The sequence below is a fragment of the Gopherus evgoodei genome, chromosome 3, assembly GCF_007399415.2.
Source record: "Gopherus evgoodei ecotype Sinaloan lineage chromosome 3, rGopEvg1_v1.p, whole genome shotgun sequence".
Taxonomy (NCBI): Eukaryota; Metazoa; Chordata; order Testudines; family Testudinidae; genus Gopherus; species Gopherus evgoodei.
In genome coordinates, this window is record NC_044324.1 from 45,602,937 (window position 1) to 45,626,401 (window position 23,465).

At 40.6% G+C, this 23,465-nt stretch overlaps 1 protein-coding gene across 18 annotated transcripts in view; it reads left to right on the top strand.

Annotated features, from left to right (window-relative positions):
• Positions 1–23,465, top strand: part of MYT1L (myelin transcription factor 1 like) — a 383,510-nt gene that overhangs the window by 303,717 nt on the left and 56,328 nt on the right. For all 18 annotated transcript variants that reach the window (XM_030555505.1, XM_030555502.1, XM_030555511.1 and 15 more), the window contains one exon: positions 118–186. In XM_030555505.1, coding sequence (XP_030411365.1) covers positions 118–186 — 69 coding nt within the window. The remainder of the gene's footprint in view (positions 1–117; positions 187–23,465) is intronic.

Consider the following 23,465-nt stretch of genomic DNA (forward strand, 5'->3'; position numbering starts at 1 on the left):
GCTCCATCGCTTTTCTGCATTACAATTTTTAATTTTTATTTTTTATGTTGTGATTGTTTGAGAGAGTTTAACTTTTAAGGAGGTTGACTTACTTGGGTATCCTGCCATGTCTTACAGTCTTTCTGGCTGCCCCTTGGCTGACAAAAGCATTCGAAGTATGCTGGCCACAAGCTCACAAGAACTCAAGTAAGATATAAACAAAATCATTCTGTTTACATATTTATTTGCTCAGCAACCGCATGTAATTATGACAGATGCTAGATATGCTATTTGGAAAAGTACTAGCTAATGTACAGGAACTGACCCATGCTTGGAATTTCCACTGAAACCAATAGGAGATCCAGGCTGTGATTGGGGCTATAAATAAATCTATTTCTTTGTTATTTTCTTTTGTGCATAGAGTACACATTAAGGATGGGCAAGTTCAGAAATTTTGCAGTCTCAGTCTGGACAAGCATCCAAATTTTGGAATCCCTACTCAAAGTTTATCTAAACTATCTAAGTATCTTGAAGTTATCAGTCTGAGCTGAAAATGTTAAGAGAATAGATTGATGAAACTAGTCTGATTCCAAAATTGGCAAAGCAATTATCTGACTATTTCAGAACCTCAAGGAAGGTTTATTTCCCAAAAAAGAATTAAAGGTCCATGCTTAGGTGTAAGGAGGAGATCGGTGTTTTGTTATGGAATCTAAACCAGTTCGCCTATCCCTAATTCATGTATTGTTCTCCTCAGGTTTGTATCACTATTATCAGCCTAATGCGTTGCCTCATTTAACTAACTTTTTCTAGAGTTTTCTTTGCTAGTCCTCTGCATTTTTTCTTTCTACAATGTAATGATTTCCTTTCAATATTTCAGAGTGAAAATTGTAAGCAATGGACATTAGTTTATTAAAGTATTATGTTGAATTATTCAATTCAAATATAAAGAAAATCCTGTAGTTTTGTCTATGCTGAAATAGGATCTTTTACTATTGGCAGCAATAAATATATTTATATATGATGAGTTACTCTATTCTGATTTTTTTTTAAATAAAAAATCTAGGTTATACAAATGTTCTTGTGGTTGTAGTGAGAAGTCCTACCAAGAATTCTGTAACCTCCTTCAAAAATGTGCATTTTCTGTTTTGGTCAAGCAGTACTACAGGTCCAAACTTACTCTTCTGCAACCAGAGCTTTGCCTAAAACTATGCACGTGGAAATGCTGCAGGATTGGATAATTATGTGGCATTCCTCAACATACTCCAAATAGATAGTACAGAGGGACAGATATTTAAAAGTAAGAGGCAAGGATGGGAAAGGACAGCATGAACAAATACTTGGTGATGATTCTTGACCATACTGAGGAGTATACCAAACGTGATTGGGCAGGGGGGCTACCTTTGCTGCCATGACTAGCATTTTCTTGAGATTCATACATGCATTGTTGGGAGAACAGACCCTAAAGCCTAGGAAATGTTTCAGAAAGTCAGCTGCTAAAGCAGATTGCTCTCTAGATTTGTCTAACATAGACAGTGAGCTCTCATAAGTGGTAAGAAACTCACTTTGCCTAATTTCAAATCCACTCCAAATTCAAAGGTTTGAATACTAAACTCAAATGTTTGGGATCCCATTCCACTTAAAGACTGTGGGATGTGTGGTGGCAGGGAGGGGCCATGCAGAGGAAAAAGTCAAATGAAAGCAGAGTGTGAGAAATAGAGTAAAGTGAGGGCAGAGTGTTTCTTGGGCTCAGAACCACATGGTGGGTGTGCAAGAGACTATCTGAAGCCACAGCGATGGGAGGCATCATGCCTACACAAGGCAAGCACAGACTGGATGACTGTTGGGGGAACAGGGACAGTGTGTTTACTACAGGTTCTTGCTGCTGCTTCAGAAAAGGTGCAACATACAGAGACCCCACTTGTGCTTGTATCACATTAATTACAACACTATGAAGAAGCTCCTTCTTATATCCTTCTGCCTCTTCTTCCCTCCCAAGCATCCCAGTCTACTTGCCCAGCAAGTTTTAGTCTCACCCCTTCAGTCCTCCACTTCCCTCCACTCCTGGCTTTTTATCTGATCTGTCTCTCTTCCTGTCCTGGCCTCCAGTCATCCTTCACTCATGTTTCTTGTCCCAGTCTCCCTCCCTGAGCTCCTTGTCAAATCTCTGTTTCCCCATCGCAGTTCCTTGTCCCAGGTTCTTTGCCCAGCTGATGTTTGTGTTCCCCCAACCTTGGCTCCTCATCAGATCTGTCTCCCCACTCACCTCCTTCCCCCTTGCATTTTCCTCTCCATGGCTCCCAGTCCAAGTCTCCACCCCTGGTTCCCAGTCCCAGTCTTTTTTGTCCAGCGAGCAACAGTTTCCTTGTCACCCCATCCCCTGCCAGTCTCCACTCCCAATCACACCCTCTTCATAATCTTCTTTTTCCAGTCTGCTCTCTGGTCTGGCTTCCGTCCCCTCTACATTTGAATCAGGCAGCTACCTGGGCCTAGCAGGGAGAGGTATTGAGCCTAGAGGAGGGACAGTTTAGATGCCTGAACCTGGGATGGTCTGCTGCAGCACAGAGGTGCAACTGAAGGGAAAATCCTACTCAGCCCTGGGCTACAGCATGTCCAGTACAGATGGAATCATCAGGGAATATAGTTGCTAAGATCTATGAAGTCCCTACTGAGCATGTGCGAACTGCAATATTGAAAGGCTTACAACTGGCCACATTTGGACAGGTTGTCATAGGGATGCACAAGGCACATTCCTGACACAAAGAGCACTCCCTTGCCAAACATCAAGTCTCTGCTCCAAAACATGGGTGCACTAGAACTTTTCAAAGAAAAAGGAACTTTTTTTAGCATGACCAAAACAATGTATTTTTCCTGAGCATCATACTTGGAAACAACTAAACTGCCTTGGCTGAAACATTCCAGAAAAGTTCAGCCTGAGGCAGACACCTAGCATAGAAAATTTCAGCCCAGTGGGTTAAATTTTGGCAAAGGTATAAGAGTCTGATAATGTGATGTGCTGGGCAACCTTAATAAAAGACAGTTGTGCATGCCCCACCTGTAATTCATATATGTGAAAGTGATATTCATTTGACCAATGAATTTATCATTCACTTTTGATCTACCCTATTACCACTAATGCCTCTTCTTTGGGCTAATTCTAATGTTCCTAACACCTGAACAGTATCAAACAGCTGCCATTTTTTAAAAAGCCAAACTGTCAGAGAAATGTTTCCTTCTTTCCCTAAACTGTAGAGTTTCCCTCCAAAAAAGTTACACCTTCCTGAGCCCCTGAATAGGTAATATTCATTTGTGTGCCAATGATAGGTCAAAGGGTTGGTATCTCTCGTCCCGGTAGGGCTAATAGCTTGCATACTATCGCATTGGAAAGGAGAGATTCCCAGCTTGCTTTTAGCACGTGCGTCCTGCTCTGGAAAAGGCCCGAATAGCAGAATTTAATTATAGGACATTTTTATGTATAAAAAGATCTGTTTTAAATATTTTTGAAAGATATAAAGAGAGAAATATTAAAACTAATGTTTTATATCATATTTAGTCTAGCTATCAAATTTTCAGAATTCCTCTCCCTCTAAGCCTGAAAAAATGAACAGATCTTAACGAAGTTACTAAGTCTACTGAATACAGAAAAATGAAGAAATGAAGTCCAATAAAATGTTCTAAATCTCTAAAGCGTTTGTAAATTATTTTTCTCTAACACATGATACAGAATACATGATACTGTAGTGTGATATAAAGATTATATTGCTGGATTGCACCATTTGGGAGACTGGCATAACTCACTCATGGCTTTGCCATTCATGGGTAATGTGACAAATCTTAAACTCATGTGGATAAAACCTTCATATGTTCTACAATTATGTATTCTCTGTCTCTCTGAGTATATATATAATTATAAAACACTCACACAAATGTGTGTAAAGTAATTTCCAAACTGGAATTCTGTCAGGACTCCATGCCTAGCATACTTGTGCAAAAAGGGCTATGAGATATTTAATGAGCATTATTGGTTGTATATCTGCTCTGGAAGGCAAACTTCCAAATTCACCACCCTAGACTAGCCACTCTTTTTGTCACACAAACTGTGTGTCATGAACAGTTAAGCATGTTTATTTGCTGTTCTCCACCTGTGTTTCAGTTTTTCTTTACCCACATTCCCTAAACAGACCAAACTATTCATAAAGGTGAAATTTACAAGTGTTTCTATAACCCAGCACATTTTTGTGCTGGGATCTGCACTCGCTTTCAACATGAGTTTGGAGGGGTACAAGAGAGTTGGGTAGTATAGATCCAGTATATTCAAAAGGGAGACAAATCATTGGTTACTTAACTCGTATTGCAGCTTTTGCAGAATTGGTTGACATATTTGTACATATTGAACTCACTCCTCTCCCTTAGTCTTGCTCCTCCTCTTTTCCTCTCCTTCATGGGGAATAGCCAACCCAGGAAGAACTAACACAACTTTTTTGTCTCTCGTCTGCCTAGGAGTGGATTCCCTGAGCTGGTCCACCTGTTCCTTCAGCACCTCTCTTAGTATCCTATTAACTTAGTATCCTGGCTTATAGACAGGTCACTCATTTTTAAATAACTGAAATATTCAAAGTAGTTCTGAGTCACATATATACACACACACATGATTATTGTTTTAAGACATAAGTAACATCAAAAGAGGTGGATATTGGAGACTTACAGGAATTTTAAGGTCTTAAAATGGACGGAATAGTATAAACATCCAAATCCTTTAATGCATTTTGTATCTCAGTGCTATCGTCTATAGTAATTGGGGTCCTATAAATACCATAGATCAGATTGATAGACAGGGTCTGGAACAACTGTGTTATGGCAGCTTTCTGAGGCATGAAGCCATATTTTCACTCCATGGTGAATAGTAAAGTTGGCCAAACTCTTTCTTGACATCCACCCATTCCAGTTGCAATGGCATACTGGAGAATTTCATGCTGGTGAATGCCATGCAGTTTATATGACTCTCCAGCCACACAAAGTCTGAGCATAAATATGTCTCTCAGCAATAGAAGTTGGTCCAGTAAAAGATATTGCCTCGCCCACCTTGTCTCTCTAATATCCTGGACCAGCAGGGCTACAACAACACTGCATACATAAACATGAGACACATGTGCATAGATCAGATATAGGTGAAGGCAATTACAGGGTCTGATCAATAATTTTTCACTGCTGAAGGAATTGCTTTGGCTCTTAGTTCCCAGTTACTGGCACCAGCAGAGAAGACTTCAGTATTTCTAAGTGTCTCTGAAGAAATTAACATCTGGCCTGAATCCAAGACTTTCCAGTATTAGGTTACAGGCTGCAGTGTTGGTAAAACACAACTTCTTTCTTAAAAGACAAATTGAATTGAATAGTAAACCTCCCTATGGTGGGAGAGCAATCAGCAGCCAAATAAGTTACAGATACAAAGTTTAAAGTGAAGGGTAAAACGTTCAGTCGTTAAATACAATTTTTAACCTTAACCTAGTTCAGGGATCTCAAACTCAAATCACCACAAGGGCCACATGAGGATTAGTACATTGGCCTGAGGGCCGCATCACTGACATCTTTTCATACAAAGATACAAAAGCCCCCACCCTGCCCCCAGTTCCGCCCCCACTCCACCCCTTCCATGAGGCCCTGCCCCTTCCTCACTTCTTACCACCACTTCTCCACCCCAATTCCAGCCTCTTCTCCAAAGTCCTGCCCCAACTCCGCCCCCTCCCTGCCTCATTCCAACCCCTTCCCCAAATCCCTGCCCCAGCCCCGCCTCTTCTCCGCCTCCTCCCCTGAGCAAGCTGCATCCCCGCTCCTCCCCACACCCTCCTGGAAAGTCCTAAGTGCTGCCAAACTGCTGTTTGGCAGTGGGAAGTGCTGGAAGGTAGGCAAAGGAGTGGGGACACGGTGCACTCGGGGCAGAGCAGGGGTCAGGGGTTGAGGGGAGCTATGGCGGGCCACAGGAAATAACTCCACAGGCCACGTATGGCCCACGTGTTTGAGACCCCTCACCTAGTTTGTTTCCTAGCAGTTACAGTGACTTAAGAACTTCAGTCTCGTAGAATTTTAAAAAGTGAAACAACGTTCCCCAAAGTTTTAGAAGTAACTTAAAAGAAAAACTGTACTTTGAAATTGACTAGTTGATTTAAAAAAGCAGTCATTTGAATGGTGACTAAACCAGTCCAAACCAAACCAGTCCTTTTTCTTTCTGTGCTCAATCAGCCAGGGCATTTGTGCAGCAGAGTGTTCAAGGAAATAACATACCCATTTCAGACAGTACTTTCAGGTGGATTCTGTCATTTAAAAAGTAACCACACCTTTTATATGGCTTTGTGTAGGTTGGCCATGCTAAATAAGTCACCTATGATAAGACATATTACCAAATTTAACATTGTTTCTCTAAGTTCATTTCTCTCTCAAAGACTCGTGTGTAAGAGGAAATGTTAGTTTCATATGATTATATTAAATTTGCCTGATCTCTAAGATGTTTGCGTTTAAATAAGTCCCCAGAAAATTGGATGCTTATCTGAACTTCCAATAGTCCTCCAATTCCCAAACATCCCTGTCCCTAAGTAGATTTTCACTACGTGGAATTGTCTTCTGGCGTCAATATCGAGTGTCTTGCCCTTCTGGCATCTTTAGGGGAGGAAGGCGTTCTCATCATCCTATCTATGTCGAGTCTCAGGGCTACTACTGTTTTCTCCACTCTGAAGGTGGAGGATCCTGCGGTTTCCTTTCCCTCATTCTTACATCCCTTTTTGCCCTAAAGTCCATATTGTTGGATATCCAATGTCTACACCCCACCAGCTATGTCTTTCCATCTCCCTGGGGATCCCATTCCCCTTATCTCTTTCTCCCCTTTCCCATCTGTGTCTCCCTTGTGAGTGTCTCCCCCTAACTCCTGAAAGGGAGGGAGAAATGAGCCATTCTGCACCTCACTCACTACGTCTACACTACAGCATAAAATCGAAATAACTAAAACTGGTTTTATAAAACCTATATTATAAAATCGATTTTATGCATCCACACTAGGGCACATTAATTCGGTGGTGTGCGTCCATGGTCCGAGGCTAGCGTCAATTTCTGGAGCAGTGCACTGTGGGTAGCTATTGTAAAATGATGAGGCCAATAACTTCGATTTCCGTCCACACTAACCCTAAATTGATATAGTAATATTGATTTTAGCGTTACTCCTCTCGTTGGGGAGGAGTACAGAAATCGATTTTAAGAGCCCTTAAAATCGATTTAAAGTGTGTTGTAGTGTGGACGGGTACAGCGTTAAATCGATTTAACGCTGTTTAAATCGATTTAACTGCGTAGTGTGGACCAGGCCTCTGTGTCTCATCCACCCCTGCCAATTACTGCAGCCTTAGCTTGAGGGGTTAGAAACTGCCCCAAGGCAGGTGAATATTCAGCTTCCCTAGCTATTCTCTTAGCCCATGTGCTGCTTTCTAATCTCCAGCAGAAAGCATAGTTGCTGAGAAAGAGAGCAAGGGAATGTAAAAGGAGCTGATTAACACAGGCCTCTGATTGATTCCCACAGTGGCCCCTATTGGCAGCAGGCAAAAATTATGTATGTGTTTTTAACAGCTTAGGCAAAAAGATATCCAGGGGCTATGGCCAGGACTGCAAATACCCAGGACACTCCCAGTGAAAATGGGGCAGCTGGCAAGCCAGCAGTAAATATGGTGCTTGTTATTGTTTTTAATTATTCATACTAATCAGAGGACATTTAGAATTCTCAGGCCAAATCCTCACTCAAAACTCCCAGTGACTTCAATTACCCAGACCAGCTTGCTTTAGTGAGAGCTGAATGAGTAAGGATTGAGTGAAGACAGCAGGATTTGGCACGGAACACGTAATTCCACAATAGTTAAAACCTGAATCCTGGGCACTGGATCCTAGGCCCTTAAGGGTGAAGTTTGAAGACATCAAAAATAGTTCATGGTCCCAACTCAGCAATAAACCAGAGATGTAAACATTATAAATATGTTTCTTTAAGCGACATTTTTAGATCCAGATTGTGATGGGGTTTTGCTGGGACTGGAGGGGAGCAGACAAAAAGCCTCCCCAGCTTGGTTAACCCATGCAAGGGCCTGCCCCAGTTCTTTATGGGAGTGCAGGGACTTCTCTTGCAGTGTGGCTCTAGAGAAAGCCAGTGTTCAAAAGAGCTATAAACTAGTATCATCAGTTAGTAAAACGCACTGATGGAGAACTCTAGGAGGGCGTGGGGTTAATGACTTTGAACCCCCGCCAGATAAGTGGATTATTCTCTCTCTCATTCTCTATATCTCTAAACCTTGAGAGCTTTCTGATTACGTGGCCACTTCTTTTTCTCAGAACAGTTCCTTCTTCAGTGGCAGGTCTGGAGACAGAAGTGGATCCACCACCTAGAACTTTTATTTGCCATTCCTGGTATTTTTCATTGCCACTGACTGAATCGTGTTACCTCTGTCAGCACAGACGCACCATCGCTAGCATTTTGGATACCCACAAGAAATAGATGGTTAAAGTTTTCATTACTTTTTTTTTTAGCATTCTTCTGTTCCTCCTGTAGGACTGACCCTTATGACCTTGCTGCAGATGAGATAAAGTTTACACTGGCAGATTGCCAGCCACTTTTCTGTAAGGATTCTAACATTCTCTCTCACCTGCAGGGGTAACTGTTTGGCATTCTTGTTATAGCATTTCTTCTTCTCTACTTCCCTAGTGTGTATCTCTTCAGGTTTAATTGTTTTTGACTCAATAAGCTTGCCAGAAGTTGGCACTAAAGTTTTTATCCTTCTGCCTACTGCGTATCTGAACTGGTGAACCTAGTAAATAAATGTGGGGTGCATTGCAATACTCCAACAATGCTAACTACAGACCCCTTGAATCTGCCAGAGCTTTTTTTAATCAAGTTCTTTGATGTTTGAACTTGACTTTTCTGTTCATAAATTTGATTGTAAGGACTTGGTATGGTCTACTTGAACTGATGTTCAAAGAAAATTACCAAAATGAGGCATTTATAAATTGTTGGCCATTATCTGTTATTAACTCATCTGGAATCCTATGGTGAAAAAATTACATTATTACATTGTTGCTCAATATGTCATATAAATGGTTAATTAAAAAAAAACCTGAGTAATATTCCACCAATAAGAGGTAATCATTTCCATTTCATTCAAACACATCTGTGCCAATCTTGGGCCAACTGCAATCAGGAATCGCATGTGGTTTCAGTGGGTTTTTTGCATTCTGTTTCCTGTATTTATTGCAGATTTCCACTTGGATACCTTATCTTTGATGGCAGCATGCATGCCTGGCCAGAACAGAACATCTTGGGCTCTGTTCCTGCACTTCTCAATACTCAAATGGGCACTGTAGGTTATACTTAGCATTTCCAACCTCATGTTGTGTGGTGCTATGACAATGTCCTTTGTACAGAATCCCATCATATGCAGCAATTTCATCTCTATAGTCACAATACATTTTTTTTTACTTGGAGGTGCCTGGGCTTTTCCTGTAAGCCATCATCTAGAATAACTTGCTCAAGCTCTTGAAAGGTTGGAACATTTCATGTTTCTTGCTTGAGTTTGTCTAATTTTGTATCAGAAATGGGTAATACATGAGTCATATTTGCATAGAACCCCTTTTCCTTGTTTTCACAGTTTAAAAGCTGCTTTAAGAGCATGCCTTCTATGAGAAGCTCTTTACCAGGCATCTGCATTTCACTGCATTTCTAATGCTGCAAGGTACTGCTCGAAGGCACAGGGACTGCCTACATGAAGTACCTTTGCAATTTCTCTATAATTTTCTGAAGTCTGGATCGTGCTTTGTACGATGGTCCCCTGTAGTTTATGGTCTGTTTCTACATTGTCTAATTTTTGCCTACAACAATATTCATGAAATCATTCACAACCAAAACCTACTGCCAGCCATATTCCCTGTGAGCTTACATTGATTTAGGGCAATATTTTGAAAAGTCCCTGGCTGACCTAAGAACCTATGTCCCATTTTCAAAAGTAATACAGGCATTTCGGAACCTTCAGTGGTAGTTAGGCTCCTAAGTGCATACGTCACTTTTCAAAATGGGACTTAGGGCTTATCTACACAGGTCATTAGTCTGCACTGGAGGGATGTAAATGCTAGTACACACTAGTGTATTGTGCATTAACTGGTCTGTGTGTACCCTGCTGGCATGCACTAAAAGTTACCTAGTGTGTGGAAAGGGAATTACATTAACGTGCGCTAAGGAACTTTCAGTGTGTGCCACCAGGTGCCACATTGGCTAGTTAGTGCACAATACACACTAGAATTTACACCCCTCTGGTGTGGACTCATGCACCGTGTAGACAAGCCATTAGGCTCTTAAACCATTTAGGTATTTCTGAAAATTTTCCCTTTAGTTCTTAGGCTCTTTATTAATCTCAAAGTATTTCAGCACTGATGCTTCTGTAACAATTTATTTCAATTTCCAAAAGCTTTTCTCCTGTCAGTCATCCCAGTGCTATTCTGAACTGTCCCCAAGCAGCATTCTGAGGGGAGCAATTAACTGTGACAAATTAGTGATGAATTTGCTTAGATATGTTAACATGCCCATGAATCTCTCTAAGGCCTCCTTGTCTTGGAGTCTTTCCATTTGTACAATTGCCTCCACCTTCCTTGGGTTTGTCGCTGAGTATGTGCCCTACATAATTTCTTCATGTTCAATTCAAGGGTCTTTTCTTTGGCGCAGAGCAGTCTCTTATTGTTTAGTTGATCTTTTTTGCCTCAGATCAGCAGATCATAAACAATTGCTTTCATCCCATTCAGATCCTCAAAGATCTGGGACGTGATGCTGTGGTATATCCCAAGTGCTGAGGAAATCCCAAAGGGAAGTTGCTTAAGCATGTATTTCCCGAAAAAGGAGTTGCAGAGTTTTGCACTTTCTGTGTTGTGTCAGACCTGCCAAAACCTTTAGGTTGCACCCCTAAAACTACTCTTGCATTTTGAAGTCTAGACACGCTAATTCAGACCCACGGGTGGTGTAAGTTAGCATAGCTCCATTGACTTCAATGGACTGTCACTGATACACACCTGCTGAGGATTTAGCCATTTGCCCTCAGCTGTTCTTGTGAGTTAGCATTAATGTGTAGTTGCCTTAATCATTTTGAACTACACAAATCCTTAACCTGTTTGATTTTATTATGGAGACCATACTATTAATTCAATTGGTTTCTGTTTTTGCACAATAACATCTAATTTTGCCATCTAGTCAAGTTCACCTTTTTTATTTCATATCTCATTTCTAATGAGACTTGATATGGTGCATATATTTTTGTGGTACAATGATATCTTTATCAATGTGTTGTTTTATATCTTTAATATATATTCCAGTCCTTTAAACATCTTATCATATTATTTAAAAGTATTTTTAGTATCCTGTTCAGTGGAACTTACAAACACATTTGCACACTACTCTCCAGTCCTAAAACACATTGAAGTTTTTACACTTTTTCAAAATCTGCTGAATTATTTTACTTCTTCTACACACATGCCAGTGTGGCTTTGCCACATGAGCTCATTTTTTGCCCACTCTCTGAGACAAGGTTTGTTGTTTTATTTGAACATTGTCCATCATTAATCTTTTTGTCTACACTGACTCTGCTTACTTTGCACTTTGTTCCAGTACTGATTTTCAGATTAATTTTTATTCATTTATTTTCAGTGCGTCAAACCAATGTGTTGCATAAACATGCTTTGTAATTTATTGAGATTCAATAAAGAGTGTTGGTTCATCATCATCATTGTAGCTTTTTCATCCAGCTGTTTGTTCATGAATGCATTTTGTTTTATTATTTCTTTGTAACTTGTGCTGCGAGCAACAGACTTTTGCAAAATGGTTACAACTGACTATGCTATAACCAAGGTCCCATGAATTCTGCAGTAAGCTAGATATAAATTCAACAAGGTGTGTGGATTCTGTGGCACTCCAGTGCAGAGCACTTGAAGTTCTGCAACAAAATCATTTAAATTTAAATACCAAAGGTTTATTTTTAGTTAAGCCACTAGGAAAATAAATGTCAGGACAGTAGCCATTTTGTTATTTTGCTATTCAGTTTATTTTATGGTGTCTCTCATTATCACATCTGAAGTGCTATAGAGTTTTCAATTGATGACATGTAATTGCAACGTAGAAAATATCAGTGGAAGCTGTGGTTTGGCTGCTGTGTAGCAGAGATTTGGAGATTTGTGAACCTGGAGAGGAAACAGGCAATGTGGGATTTGGAGCATATTATTATTATTATTATTATTATTACTATTATTACTATTATTTATTTGTTCTTTGTATTGCAGAAGTACCTTGAAGCCACAATTATGGGCCAGGACCCCATTGTGCTAGGTGCTGTACAAACACAGAGCAAAAAGACAGTCCCTCCCCCAAAGAGTTTATAATCTAAGTAATTTATATTTAAGTATATTATATATATGTATATTAGCTACTTGTTTCTTTTAAAATTATTAGCAGTGAAACAGTCAATATTATGAACATTTAAATGTCATCTTTGGGTTTCAGAGTTAATACCACATTTTGATGACTGAGAGGAGTTCATACTCCATAGAGCTATTATTTCAAGCTGTCTGCAGACTCAGGAACACCTCACTGTATCAATTTACAATTAGTACATGATTTCAAGGTTATCTTTACCACTACTGGAGCTATAATTTTTTTAAATAAAATAATAGATTCTGAAGCACTTTTCTGCAACAGGAAATGGGAAAGGGGTGGATTCTGCATCACATTCTCTGGCTTTCTTGGTCATACCTGCCTTATAGATAAATAGTAAACTTGATTCCTAAGGCCAGTCAATCTGATTCTTTTCTTGAACATTTAATTCACACAGCAATCTTTTTTATAAAAGAGAATAAATGTTTGAAAATCACAACTCATTCAATTTACTTGCCAAGCCATGAGTTTAGGGATCTGTTTTTCTCCTGTATAAGATGATGACATCTAAAAAATATAAAACAGTGAAATGTCAAGAGCAGTCTGAATGCAGAATTCAAGACTTGTTAAGTAAATAAGAAATAACAGATTTTCAAGACATTATGCTGTAAACCTAAATTTTTAATGTAAATCTGCACACCTATTCTGAGGGTCTTAGACCTAATTAATTTTTTACAAACATTTTGAAATTCAGTCTTAAATACCTGGGACATTCATTAAGGGGAATTAAATCCCACCCAAAGCATGCTATCTTAATTACTAAACATTCTGTGAATGAAATGCCAGTTCCAGTTAAATTTGGTTTCACCAGCTTTTAATCTTAAATTGCAAATTCTGAGTTTGGTAGATAGTGAACCAATTTTTTGTTGTCATTTTTGGCAAAAAGAATTAATCCAAATATAAATCATGGGTTTCTCTTAAAGGTAAACTGCAGGGACCTTGGCTGGTACTGATTCACTTTCTTCTGATGTATTAATCAAGGATCAGATGTCAGGAAAGTGTAGGTATATCCCATATGAGCATTTACCTGCATATTGTCACTAGCCTTGGTCTTGAATAATTTCGTATATGTTTCTGTGTGGAAGGTTTCAGGGGATAGCAATATGGATCAGTTTTATTTTTGTTTTGTTTTTTTTTAAATCTCTACAGGTCCAGTCCTGCTAACTCTCATTCACAAAAGAAGGCCTTCAGTGATGCTAAGACCTAATCAGAGACTTGAACCAAAGCCCATTACAAATCAATGAAAAAGTTCCCATTGACATCAGTAGACTGGATCTGGCCCCATATGAGTAAGGGTTTGGAGGTTCAGGTTCTATTTCTGTGAGTGCCTAGCTCTCCCTGAGCAACAGTACTTTAATGGAAAGAAAACAATATCATAGGGCCAAGGTCTGTTCTCTCAGCTCATGCTAGTTGAGTGTACAAGTCCAAAAGCAGAATTTGCAGACCATATTCTTTCCAAAAGCAGTTTCAGAAAGTGTCTTTGGTTCATGAAAGAATGCTGTCATAGATCAGAGGCAGCTGAACAATTAGCTTTTATAGAAATAGTATATAATTTTTATAAGTTACTAGCTGGTGAAATACATGTAGTTAGAGAAATAACTTTTGTCTGACTTCCATTTAATGCTGTGGACCTTTGAGTCTGAGATCTGAATAACAGTTAATACATATAAAACAATAGTAAATCTAGATCATATCTATATAAGATGAATTGCTAAATTTAACTTTGCTGGGCCTGAGTCTGATCCCATTTGCATCAATTTTACAACAGTGTAACTCCACTGACTTCAGTGGAATTATGTTTGATTTACACCTGATTTACACCAGAAGAGCATCAGGTCCATTATCTCAAATGTCTTTAAAATTCCCATGAATGTTAATGTACCACAAATGTAGCAAATTAGTCTTAAATCTCCATCTCTAAATGTATAATTTAGAATGATCTTTAAAGCCATCTTATACTAACTTCAAGTTTGAAAGCTTTTGTTTTATGACAGTGACATTGATGCCATTACCGTTTTTAAGAACCTTTTTTTTTTCATTTATGTACATCAGTGACTATATTTTTAACAGTGAAGTAAAGTGGATATTGTGAATAACTTATTAAGCCCAAAGTTCTGTCTTTCTGGCAGCAACTTGTATTCATAAATTGACCCTTACAGTCACTTTCTGTGTCACCACTTTCTAAGATTTGCCACTACTTATGGGTTCAAATGTGCCATGGCGGCATAACTCACAGTAATGGGAGGTTTGAAACTATAACACCGACAGGAGGCATTATTGTTGGATGCAGTTTACTACTCCATGAACAGCCAGACTGTACCTTCTCAAACACCCCTTTGAGATGCTGTGATCCCCTTGGGGTTAACGGATGAGGGCAAGGACTGGAATTCTGCCTGGCCATCATTTCAGGCTGCACTAGGGAATCAGGAAGCTCCTTTCCTCACTACACACTGTGCATCCTGTGTGAGGCTCTCACACCTTCAGCAGGGTGAAACAGCATATGTGCATATGCATTTGTATTTAAACCAATTTCTTTCAGCTGGGCTAATGTCTTTTACATTATCCCATATGCTAATGATTAAGTTAACTGGCAGGAATGTTGGCTGAGACGGTGAATTTTGAAAGAATATTTTCAGAATATAAATTTTGAATTTCAAATATTCACCCCAGAAACAGGATACTAAGGTTACTCCAATCCAATCTGGAAAGAGAAAAATACTGTGCAAAGTTTGTGTCTGATCAAAACTAAGCCAATCAGCTTAAATTTAGAATATAGAATATTTGTTCATAAGCAGTTTGTTACAATCACAGAAAATCAAGAAACGATTTTGAAAAAGAAATTGTGGGATATCAAAAAACACATGGATATTTTGCAAACAATAAATAAAGCTGAACTGATCAAATAAAGTATTGTTAATTGTTAGCCCAGTTCTACTCATATTGGTATTGACAGGAGGGAACCAATTCAATGGTTAGATACCATGGTGACAGGTATCTTTGAAAACAGATTTTTAATTTTTATCTGAAATATTTTTCTTGCAGTGGTTCTTGTTACAGATTCTCTTTCTGATGGTTGTTTTCTATTTTGCTGTGGGCCCTAAGGTATATTTAAGTGTAGGATCTTTCTCATTCTGTCTACTTTCACAGAAGAGTCTGAGCAAAGTGTTTTTATAACACAAAGAGCTAGTCCAATAGCACAGGCAGTTTCATAATCCCACTGTTCTGCATAACCATTTATCCCTGTTTATAACCTTTGGCCTTCCTACTGCTCTACATAGCTGTTTCTGCAACCAATTCCTGTTGCTATTAAAATGTGGAATTAAAGTGGTACAGTCTTACTTGAGCCCTGCAAAATGTTCTGCACACAAAGGAAATCTTTATCTTTTCATCATATTTGCAAAAAAGCAAAAGTTCTGACTCTTTTACCAGGAGGGGGTTGTCTCTATTTACTTCAAAGAAAAAAGCAGTTGGAACTGAAAAAGCAAGGAGACCAAAGTGATGAAGCAGCATTGGAGAGCATTATACAACACATTGTCAGGGCTGGTCCACACTACGGGGGGGAAATCGATCTTAGATACGCAACTTCAGCTACGTGAATAACATAGCTGAAGTCGAATATCTAAGATCAGATTACTCACCCATCCACACCGCGCGGGATCGATGTTCGCGGCTCTCCCTGTCGATTCCAGAACTCCGTTGGGGTTGTTGGAGTTCCGGAATCGATATAAGCGCGCTCGGGGATCGATATATCGCGTCTAGATTAGACGCGATATATCGATCCCCGAGCAATCGATTTTAACCCGCCGATACGGCGGGTAGTCTGGACGTGGCCTCAGAGTGCTATTCACAGTCAATGACACCTCACAATGCTCCTGTGAGCCTGCTATTATTACTGAGACACTTTGGCCTAATCCAGCCTTTGCGTAAATGGATCCAACTCTTTACTTCCTTGGGAGTTGTGTGGGCGCTCGGTACCTCTGCAAATTAGGTTAAATATTTTCAAGAATATCCATTACTGTGCATTTTTGGATGTCCAACTTGAGCCAAGTGGGTCCTCTTGAAGTAAAGAAGAGATATGGGGCTTAATCTCCCTGAAAATCAGAACCTAGGTGTTTTAAATCACCCACACCAAAACTTATTGAGTGTTTTTTAAAATTTGGCCAAGAATTAGTATAATGCCACACAATGAATCAGAAACAGCGGGATTTAGAGCTGAGATCTCCTTTGCCTGCAGCCCTACTTTTCACTAGAACACTGCCTCGCAATGTGGTATAATTCACACTTGACATTTTCATTCACCTTTTTTCATCAGGGCAAGGCTTACAAAGCCTCCCTCATTTGGGTCTCCAGCAATACATGCAGGTCTAGAGGAAAGCTATTTGTTTCCATAAAGTCAGAACACACCATTTTTCACTCTTCTGCTACTGGCTCTTCACCCCTGAAATAGAGAGTATCACCTCTGCTTTTGCTGTCTGGGGAAGCCAGACTCTCAAGGCTCTTCTTAGTCTACATCCTCCACATGCCAACCTGCCCCTGTCACCAGATGACAAATCCTTTCAGTGAAGGGATATATATATATCCAGTGGAAGATAAAGAATCTGTTCAATATTATAACTCTGGGGCACAGTGGCACTCCTCAAGGTTGCTATCAGGCAGTATGGTGATTCTGTAGTAAGAGAGAACATGTCATTATTTTATTTTACTTCCCCAAGGAATAGTTTTAAGATGTTGTCAGGCTGATGAGTATTTTTAATACCAAACCAGTGTTAAATACCCAACTTTACCTTAATAAATGTAGATTGAAAGTCAAAGTAGTCCACACTTTTAGTAACTCTGCTGTAATAGGGGCCAAGATACAAGTTCCTGGTAACGGAAGGAAGACTATTCAGACCAGCTACATTTTTGTCATGTGGGTCACATTTTCTTGGCAGACTTTTAGGTTTTCCTGATGTCAGTGATGAAACTTCCAATGTGACTCAATGATATTCACAAGACCATTCCTTTCTGGCTTAGTTGCTAGATTGGTAAGCCTTTCTTTGGAGCCAGAGCACTTATAGTTTGCACTTCATTTATAAAGAGTCAGAAATATCCCAGCCTGACTCTCAGACCCAATCTTGCAAATTAACATTAGATGAAGTACTCTTGAAGGAACAGCTAGGCCACTTTAAGGTCTTTTCTCTTCATGTCCTGCCTCCATCTGACCCAGTGGCCATAGTCCTTGTATTCACGTAGTGCTCCATATGATTTTAAAGGCGTTCCTGGATCTGCAAAAGACTCTTTCTTTTGAAAAAGAGAAACACAGAATAGCTCAGGCATGCCAAGCCTCCACACGCTCTTTCTGTTTCCCAGTTCTCTTCTCCAGAAGAAGAAAATGTTAATGGATTGACAGCACTGATCACACCAAAGATGAAATATAAGTTGTTAAATAAATGTGTTACTTGTGCCTTGGGGTTGTGGATGTCAAGGCCCCGATTCTACAAGCTGCTGAGCACTTCCCGGGAGCTGCTGACCCATGGATTCAGTGAGAGTGGAAGGTACATAGCACCACCCAGAAAGCTCTTAGCAAGGCCCTTACTTCTGTGAGCTCCAGAGCCCTTTGTATTTGTTTCAGCCATAAAAAACAAAGGAGCAAAACAATTGGGAAACTGACAATAGCAGTGTCAGCAGCACACTTAGAAATAGCACACCAAGAGGTATGCTGCTGCTAGTTGATAGTTTCAAGGGTGTGTAAGGCCAGGAGCAGACTACAGAATCCCCTCCCCAGTCTGTAACCACTATGTCAGTCTATTATTAGGAAACTATACCCAAACCTACATTAGGGCAGGATTTTCAAAAGCATGTAGCATTTGCCAAACTTTTCTCCCTTTTAAATCAAGGGTGAAACTCTGACATCAGTGGAAGCAGTTAGTGTAAAAATAAATGCTTTTGAAAATCCAGCGCTGTAGCATACAATAATGAAAGCACCAACACATTCTATTGTGCCTCTCTACTTCTGTCATGGAGGCGCTTTTAATATACGGTTATAGAATCATAGAACCATAGTGTTAGAAGGGACTGCAAGGGTCATCTACTCTAACCCTCTGCCAAAATGCAGGATTTGTTGTGCCTATACCATCCAGGACAGATGGTTATACAGCTTCCTTTTGAAAATTTCCTGAGAAGGCGCTTCCACAACCTATCGAGGCAGTCTGTTCCATTGTTCTACTGTTCTTACAGTTGGGAAGTTTTTCCTGAGATTTAATCTAAATCTGCTATGCTATAATATGAACCCATTGCCTCTTGGCCTGCCCTTAGTGGCAAGAGACAACAACTTTTCTCCATCTTTTTTATTGAAGACTTTCAAGTATGTGAAGACTGTTTTCATGTCCACTCTTAATCTCCCTTTTTCCAAACTAAATATACCCACGTTCCTTCAGCCTTTGTGTGTATGGCTTCCATCCCATCCCTTTGACCATTTTTGTCGCACACCTCTGGATCCTTTCCAGTTTCTCTACATCCTTTCTACACACTGGTGACCAAAATTGGACGCAGTACTCCAGCTAAGGCCTAACCAGCATCGAGTAAAGCAGTACTATCCCCTCCCATGACTTGCATGCCGTGCCTCTCCTAATGCAACCTAAAATCACATTTGCTTTTTTTGCAACAGCATCATCTTGCTGACTCATGTTGAAGTTGTGATCCACCACAACTCCCAGATCCTTCTCAGCAGTGCTGCTGCCAAGTCATTTTTCCTGCATTCTGTATTTGTGCATTTGGTTTTTTTTCTCGAAGTGTAGCACCTTACATTTGTCTTTGTTGAATTTCATTTTGTTGACTATAGCCCAGTTCTCTAATTTGTCAAGATCCCTGTGAATCTTAACTCTATACTCCAAAGTGTTGGCAGTCCACCCTAGCTTTGTGTCATCTGCAGATATGATCAGTATGCTCTCTATTCCAACATCCAAGTCATTAATAAAGATGTTAAACAACACTGGACCCAGAACAGATCCCTGTGGAACCCCACTTGAGACCTCTCTCCAATCTGACATAATTTCATTAATAGTTACTCTTTGTTTGCGGTTGTTCAATCAATAATATGTCCATTTAATGGTGGTTCTGCCAAGCCCACGTTTCTCCATCTTACCTATCAGAATGCCATGTGAGACTGTGTTAAAAACCTTGTTGAAGTCCAGGTATATTATGTCCATGCATTCCCCCTTTCTATCAAACCAATTACCCTGTCAAAGAAGGAAATCAATGTGGTGTGGCATGATTTGTTCTAGGTAAATCCATGCTGGCCGCTAGTAATTACCCATTCATCTTCCAAATGAAACATTCACAAATTGACTGTAGGAGCTCTAGTAGCTTCCCAGGTATCAAGGTCAGGCTGACCGATCTATAATTCCTTGGCTCTTCCTTTTCCTCCTTTTTCAAGATGGGCACTATGTTAGTCCTCCTCCAGTCTTCCAGGACCTCTCCTGTTATCCATGAGTTTATAAATATTATTGCAGGTGGCTCCAAAGACCTGTTCAGCTCACTTCAGTATCCTTGGGTGAATAACAACCAGCCCTGCTGATTTGAATTCATTCAATTTGTCAGACGATCTCTTCCCCTTTATTGTCTGTGGTAAGTTTGCTAGTCATCCAGTCATGTTATTTTTGGTGAGAATACTGAAGCAAAGTCACTCCCCCGGAGTTCTTCTGCAAACCTGTTTGGACCAGCATTCACATGGGATTGGTTCATTGGCTGCAAAAGTCCATGAAGGGCTTAGTGGTGCCTTTTTAAGATGCTTAGTGTTGGCTTTGTTAGTGTTTCATGGATTAGCATTTGAAATGTCTTAAATACTTGCTGAAACAGCACCAACCATTTGATAATAAGTTTGGAGTGTTCAGAGGGGTCATGCACTTCCACAATCACCAGAGAGGACAAAGGTGTATTGCATGGGGAGCTTAATAAATATAGGAACTTCCCAGTCAGGAAGTTCTGTATTTATCGCTTTGTCCTAAATGGTGTTAGAAGTGAATGACTCCTTTTCTCTAAAGACAGAGTAAAGGAAAGGAAAGAGACATATATCTCAAGCTGCCACTGTGGTGAGTGAGGAAAGTGGGAAATCAGGGAGACCTGTGAAAACTACAGCAGGAAGGAGGCGGAGACCTGTCTCAGGACAGCAGTGGAGTCCTAGTGTAAATGGCTCTGTTAGAGAAGTTTGATTTTGGAAACTCAGGCACCTGGCCTAGTTGGGAGTGGAGATTTGAGCATTTCTGAATAGCTTCTGTTTAATATCGAAAGCACAGAAATGCTAGGTTAAATGCCCTGATGTTTGCTATGGGTGATGCTGGTGATAATACGCTATGTGCACTGTCCATCACTGAAGAGGAAAAGAAAGAATACACCAATGTGAAAGAGATTTTTGATGCCCATTTCGTAGGCAAAGATAATATTAGGCCAAATTTAATAAGAGGTGCCGGGAACAAGGAGGAACAGCTGAGGATTTTGTTACTGCAGTTCATAGTCTGGATGAATATTGCAAATATGAAACATTTAAAGAACTAATAAGAGACAGGATAGTTGGTGGTATAAGAAACACCAGTTTATCAGCACAGCTTCCATTAGCTCCAGATCCCATACTAACAAAAGCTATAGCAAAAGTGAGAATGCAAGAAACAAACAGCAATGTGACTTATATGCTGGCAGCATAAGGGGGGCTGTGTCAGACAATATTGATGCGGTAACTGAACGGCAGAGTCAGACCAAATTTAAGAACAGTGCACAACTGGGGAGTGCAAGAACAACCACCCTAAATAGGAGGGAAAGATATGCCAAGACAACAGCAAATAATACATGTAATAGAGGGTTTGCTGTGAGTACAGATATTGGTTTATAATTTAAGTTTTAATATTTTATTGTAGAGAAAGTGAATGGAGTTATAGAGTTCCTGGTCTTTCACATTTACCAGAGTGGACCAGGGAGAGCTTAATAAATAGAGGAACTTCCCAGTCAGAGAGTATGGCTCTTTGTGTTTATGTTTTCACACTACATATGAACTGTGCCAGTCACCTTATAGGGAACTAGATTCAAATCCTTTTCAGGTTGCCAGTAAAAAAAATCTGCAATCTTTCCTTGTTAGAATTTGAATCACAGAACCACCAGAGATTTAGACTGGAATACTAGGGATGTTTGAGGTATATGGGATTTTCAAGTTCTGGGCCCAATCCTCCATGTGCCAAGAGAATCATGCCTTCCCTTGCAACACTTGCAAAATTTGTTCATGCTACTTTGGGTCCAAGTAGTTATTGCCAACCCCAAAAATTTATTTGCTAGTTTGGCTACTTTTGAGAGACCTTAGTACCAAAAAAATTATGAATTGGCAATAGACAATTTTTTGATCTAAAAATTACTTTCTTGGGATGAAATTTGGGTGATTTTACTTAAAGCCCTGCTCTTGCCCAGTTCCTGTCTCTTGCTACCACCTGGTGGTCTGTGAAATGAGCAGCCACTGAGGCACATGCACATCTGGACCAAATCTGCCTCCCTCAGCCTGCAGAAACTACATGGGAATATAGGTGCTGGAACTAAGGGTGCTGGAGGATGCTGCTGCACCCCTGTCTTGAAGTGATTTCCATCATATACAGAGTTTATGGTTTGGTTCAATGGCTTTAGCAGCCCCACTATAAAAACTGCTCCAGCTCCCCTGCATGAGAACAGAGCCCCATTGGCCTCAGCAAAGTGTGGCTTCAGAATGTATCCAGTGAGGCAAGGAGGCAGCCAGTGCGAAGGTGGGGACGGGATAAATCCAGAAGCGGCCCACGTGCAAGCAACAGCTGCTGCATAATGCTGCCAATCTCTGTGATTTCGTATTAACTGGCAAAAATTTAGAAGCAAACTGTCATTCAGCCACACGTTAGGGCAGGGATCAGCAACCTTTGGCATGCAGCTCACCAGAGAAAGCACCTTGGTAGGTCGGGCTGGTTTGTTTACCTGCTGCGTCTGCAGGTTCATCCGATTGTGGGTCCCACTGGCCGCGGTTCGCTGCTCCTGGCCAATGGGGGCTGCGGGAAGCGGCGCAGACCAAGGGATATGCTGTCTGCCGCTTCCAACAGCCCCCATTGGTCTGGAGCGGCAAACCACGGCCAGTGGGAGGCGCAATCAGCCGAACCTGCGGAAGCGGCAGGTAAACAAACCAGCCCGGCCTGCCAGGGTGCTTACCCTGGTGGGCCGCGTGCCAAAGGTTGCTGATCCCTGCTTTAGGGCTACTTTTTGCGTGTGATTGGCAAAAACCTGAGTTTTGAGGTTTTCAACACAGCACTATTAGCGATCAAAGAACTTAGCTCCTGGGTATACTGTAGTCCTCTAGGGTTGTGGAATACAGTCTATTCTTGAGTGCTTTGTCTGGTTTATATAATTTCCTCACTTTATAAATATTAAACTTGCACAAAACAGGAAGACTTTTAACAATGAACCTTTGGCTTTCCATGTGTTGGGACTGATTCATTGCCTGATGGCAGGAAGTCCACTCTGCAGGGAGCTCTACAACTGGGCATTGCTGCCCCAAAGGTGGGCAGTGCTAGCTAGGCAGGAAGCATGGGCAGGGTGCCCAGGAAATGGGCTGATTCACAACTTCTGTTTGGCAGCCTCCATAAGTAGGACACACTGAGCAGTGCACAGAGACTTTTCACATTGGGCATGTGCCATGCCTTTGGCTGCTGGCATACTGGGCTGCACACCCTGGTACTAGAGGTTAGCACAATGGACAGTGCACCATGGCACTAGCTGCTGGCATGCTATCAAGTCTTGGCCGCTGGACAATCAGCAGCATGCAGGAATGGTGACTGAAGGCACAGTAATATTTTCTAAACAGATATAATTAATTTTAAAAGCAGCATGTGTGTCTGTGTGTTCAAGTGCAGAGATATAATAAATGCCAGTGTGCCACATTTTATCATGTTCTGGTTCACCCACACATGCAGTGTAGGTAGCGCAGCAAGAGTGTTATACTGATAGCACCAGGAACTAAGGACATAGAGCA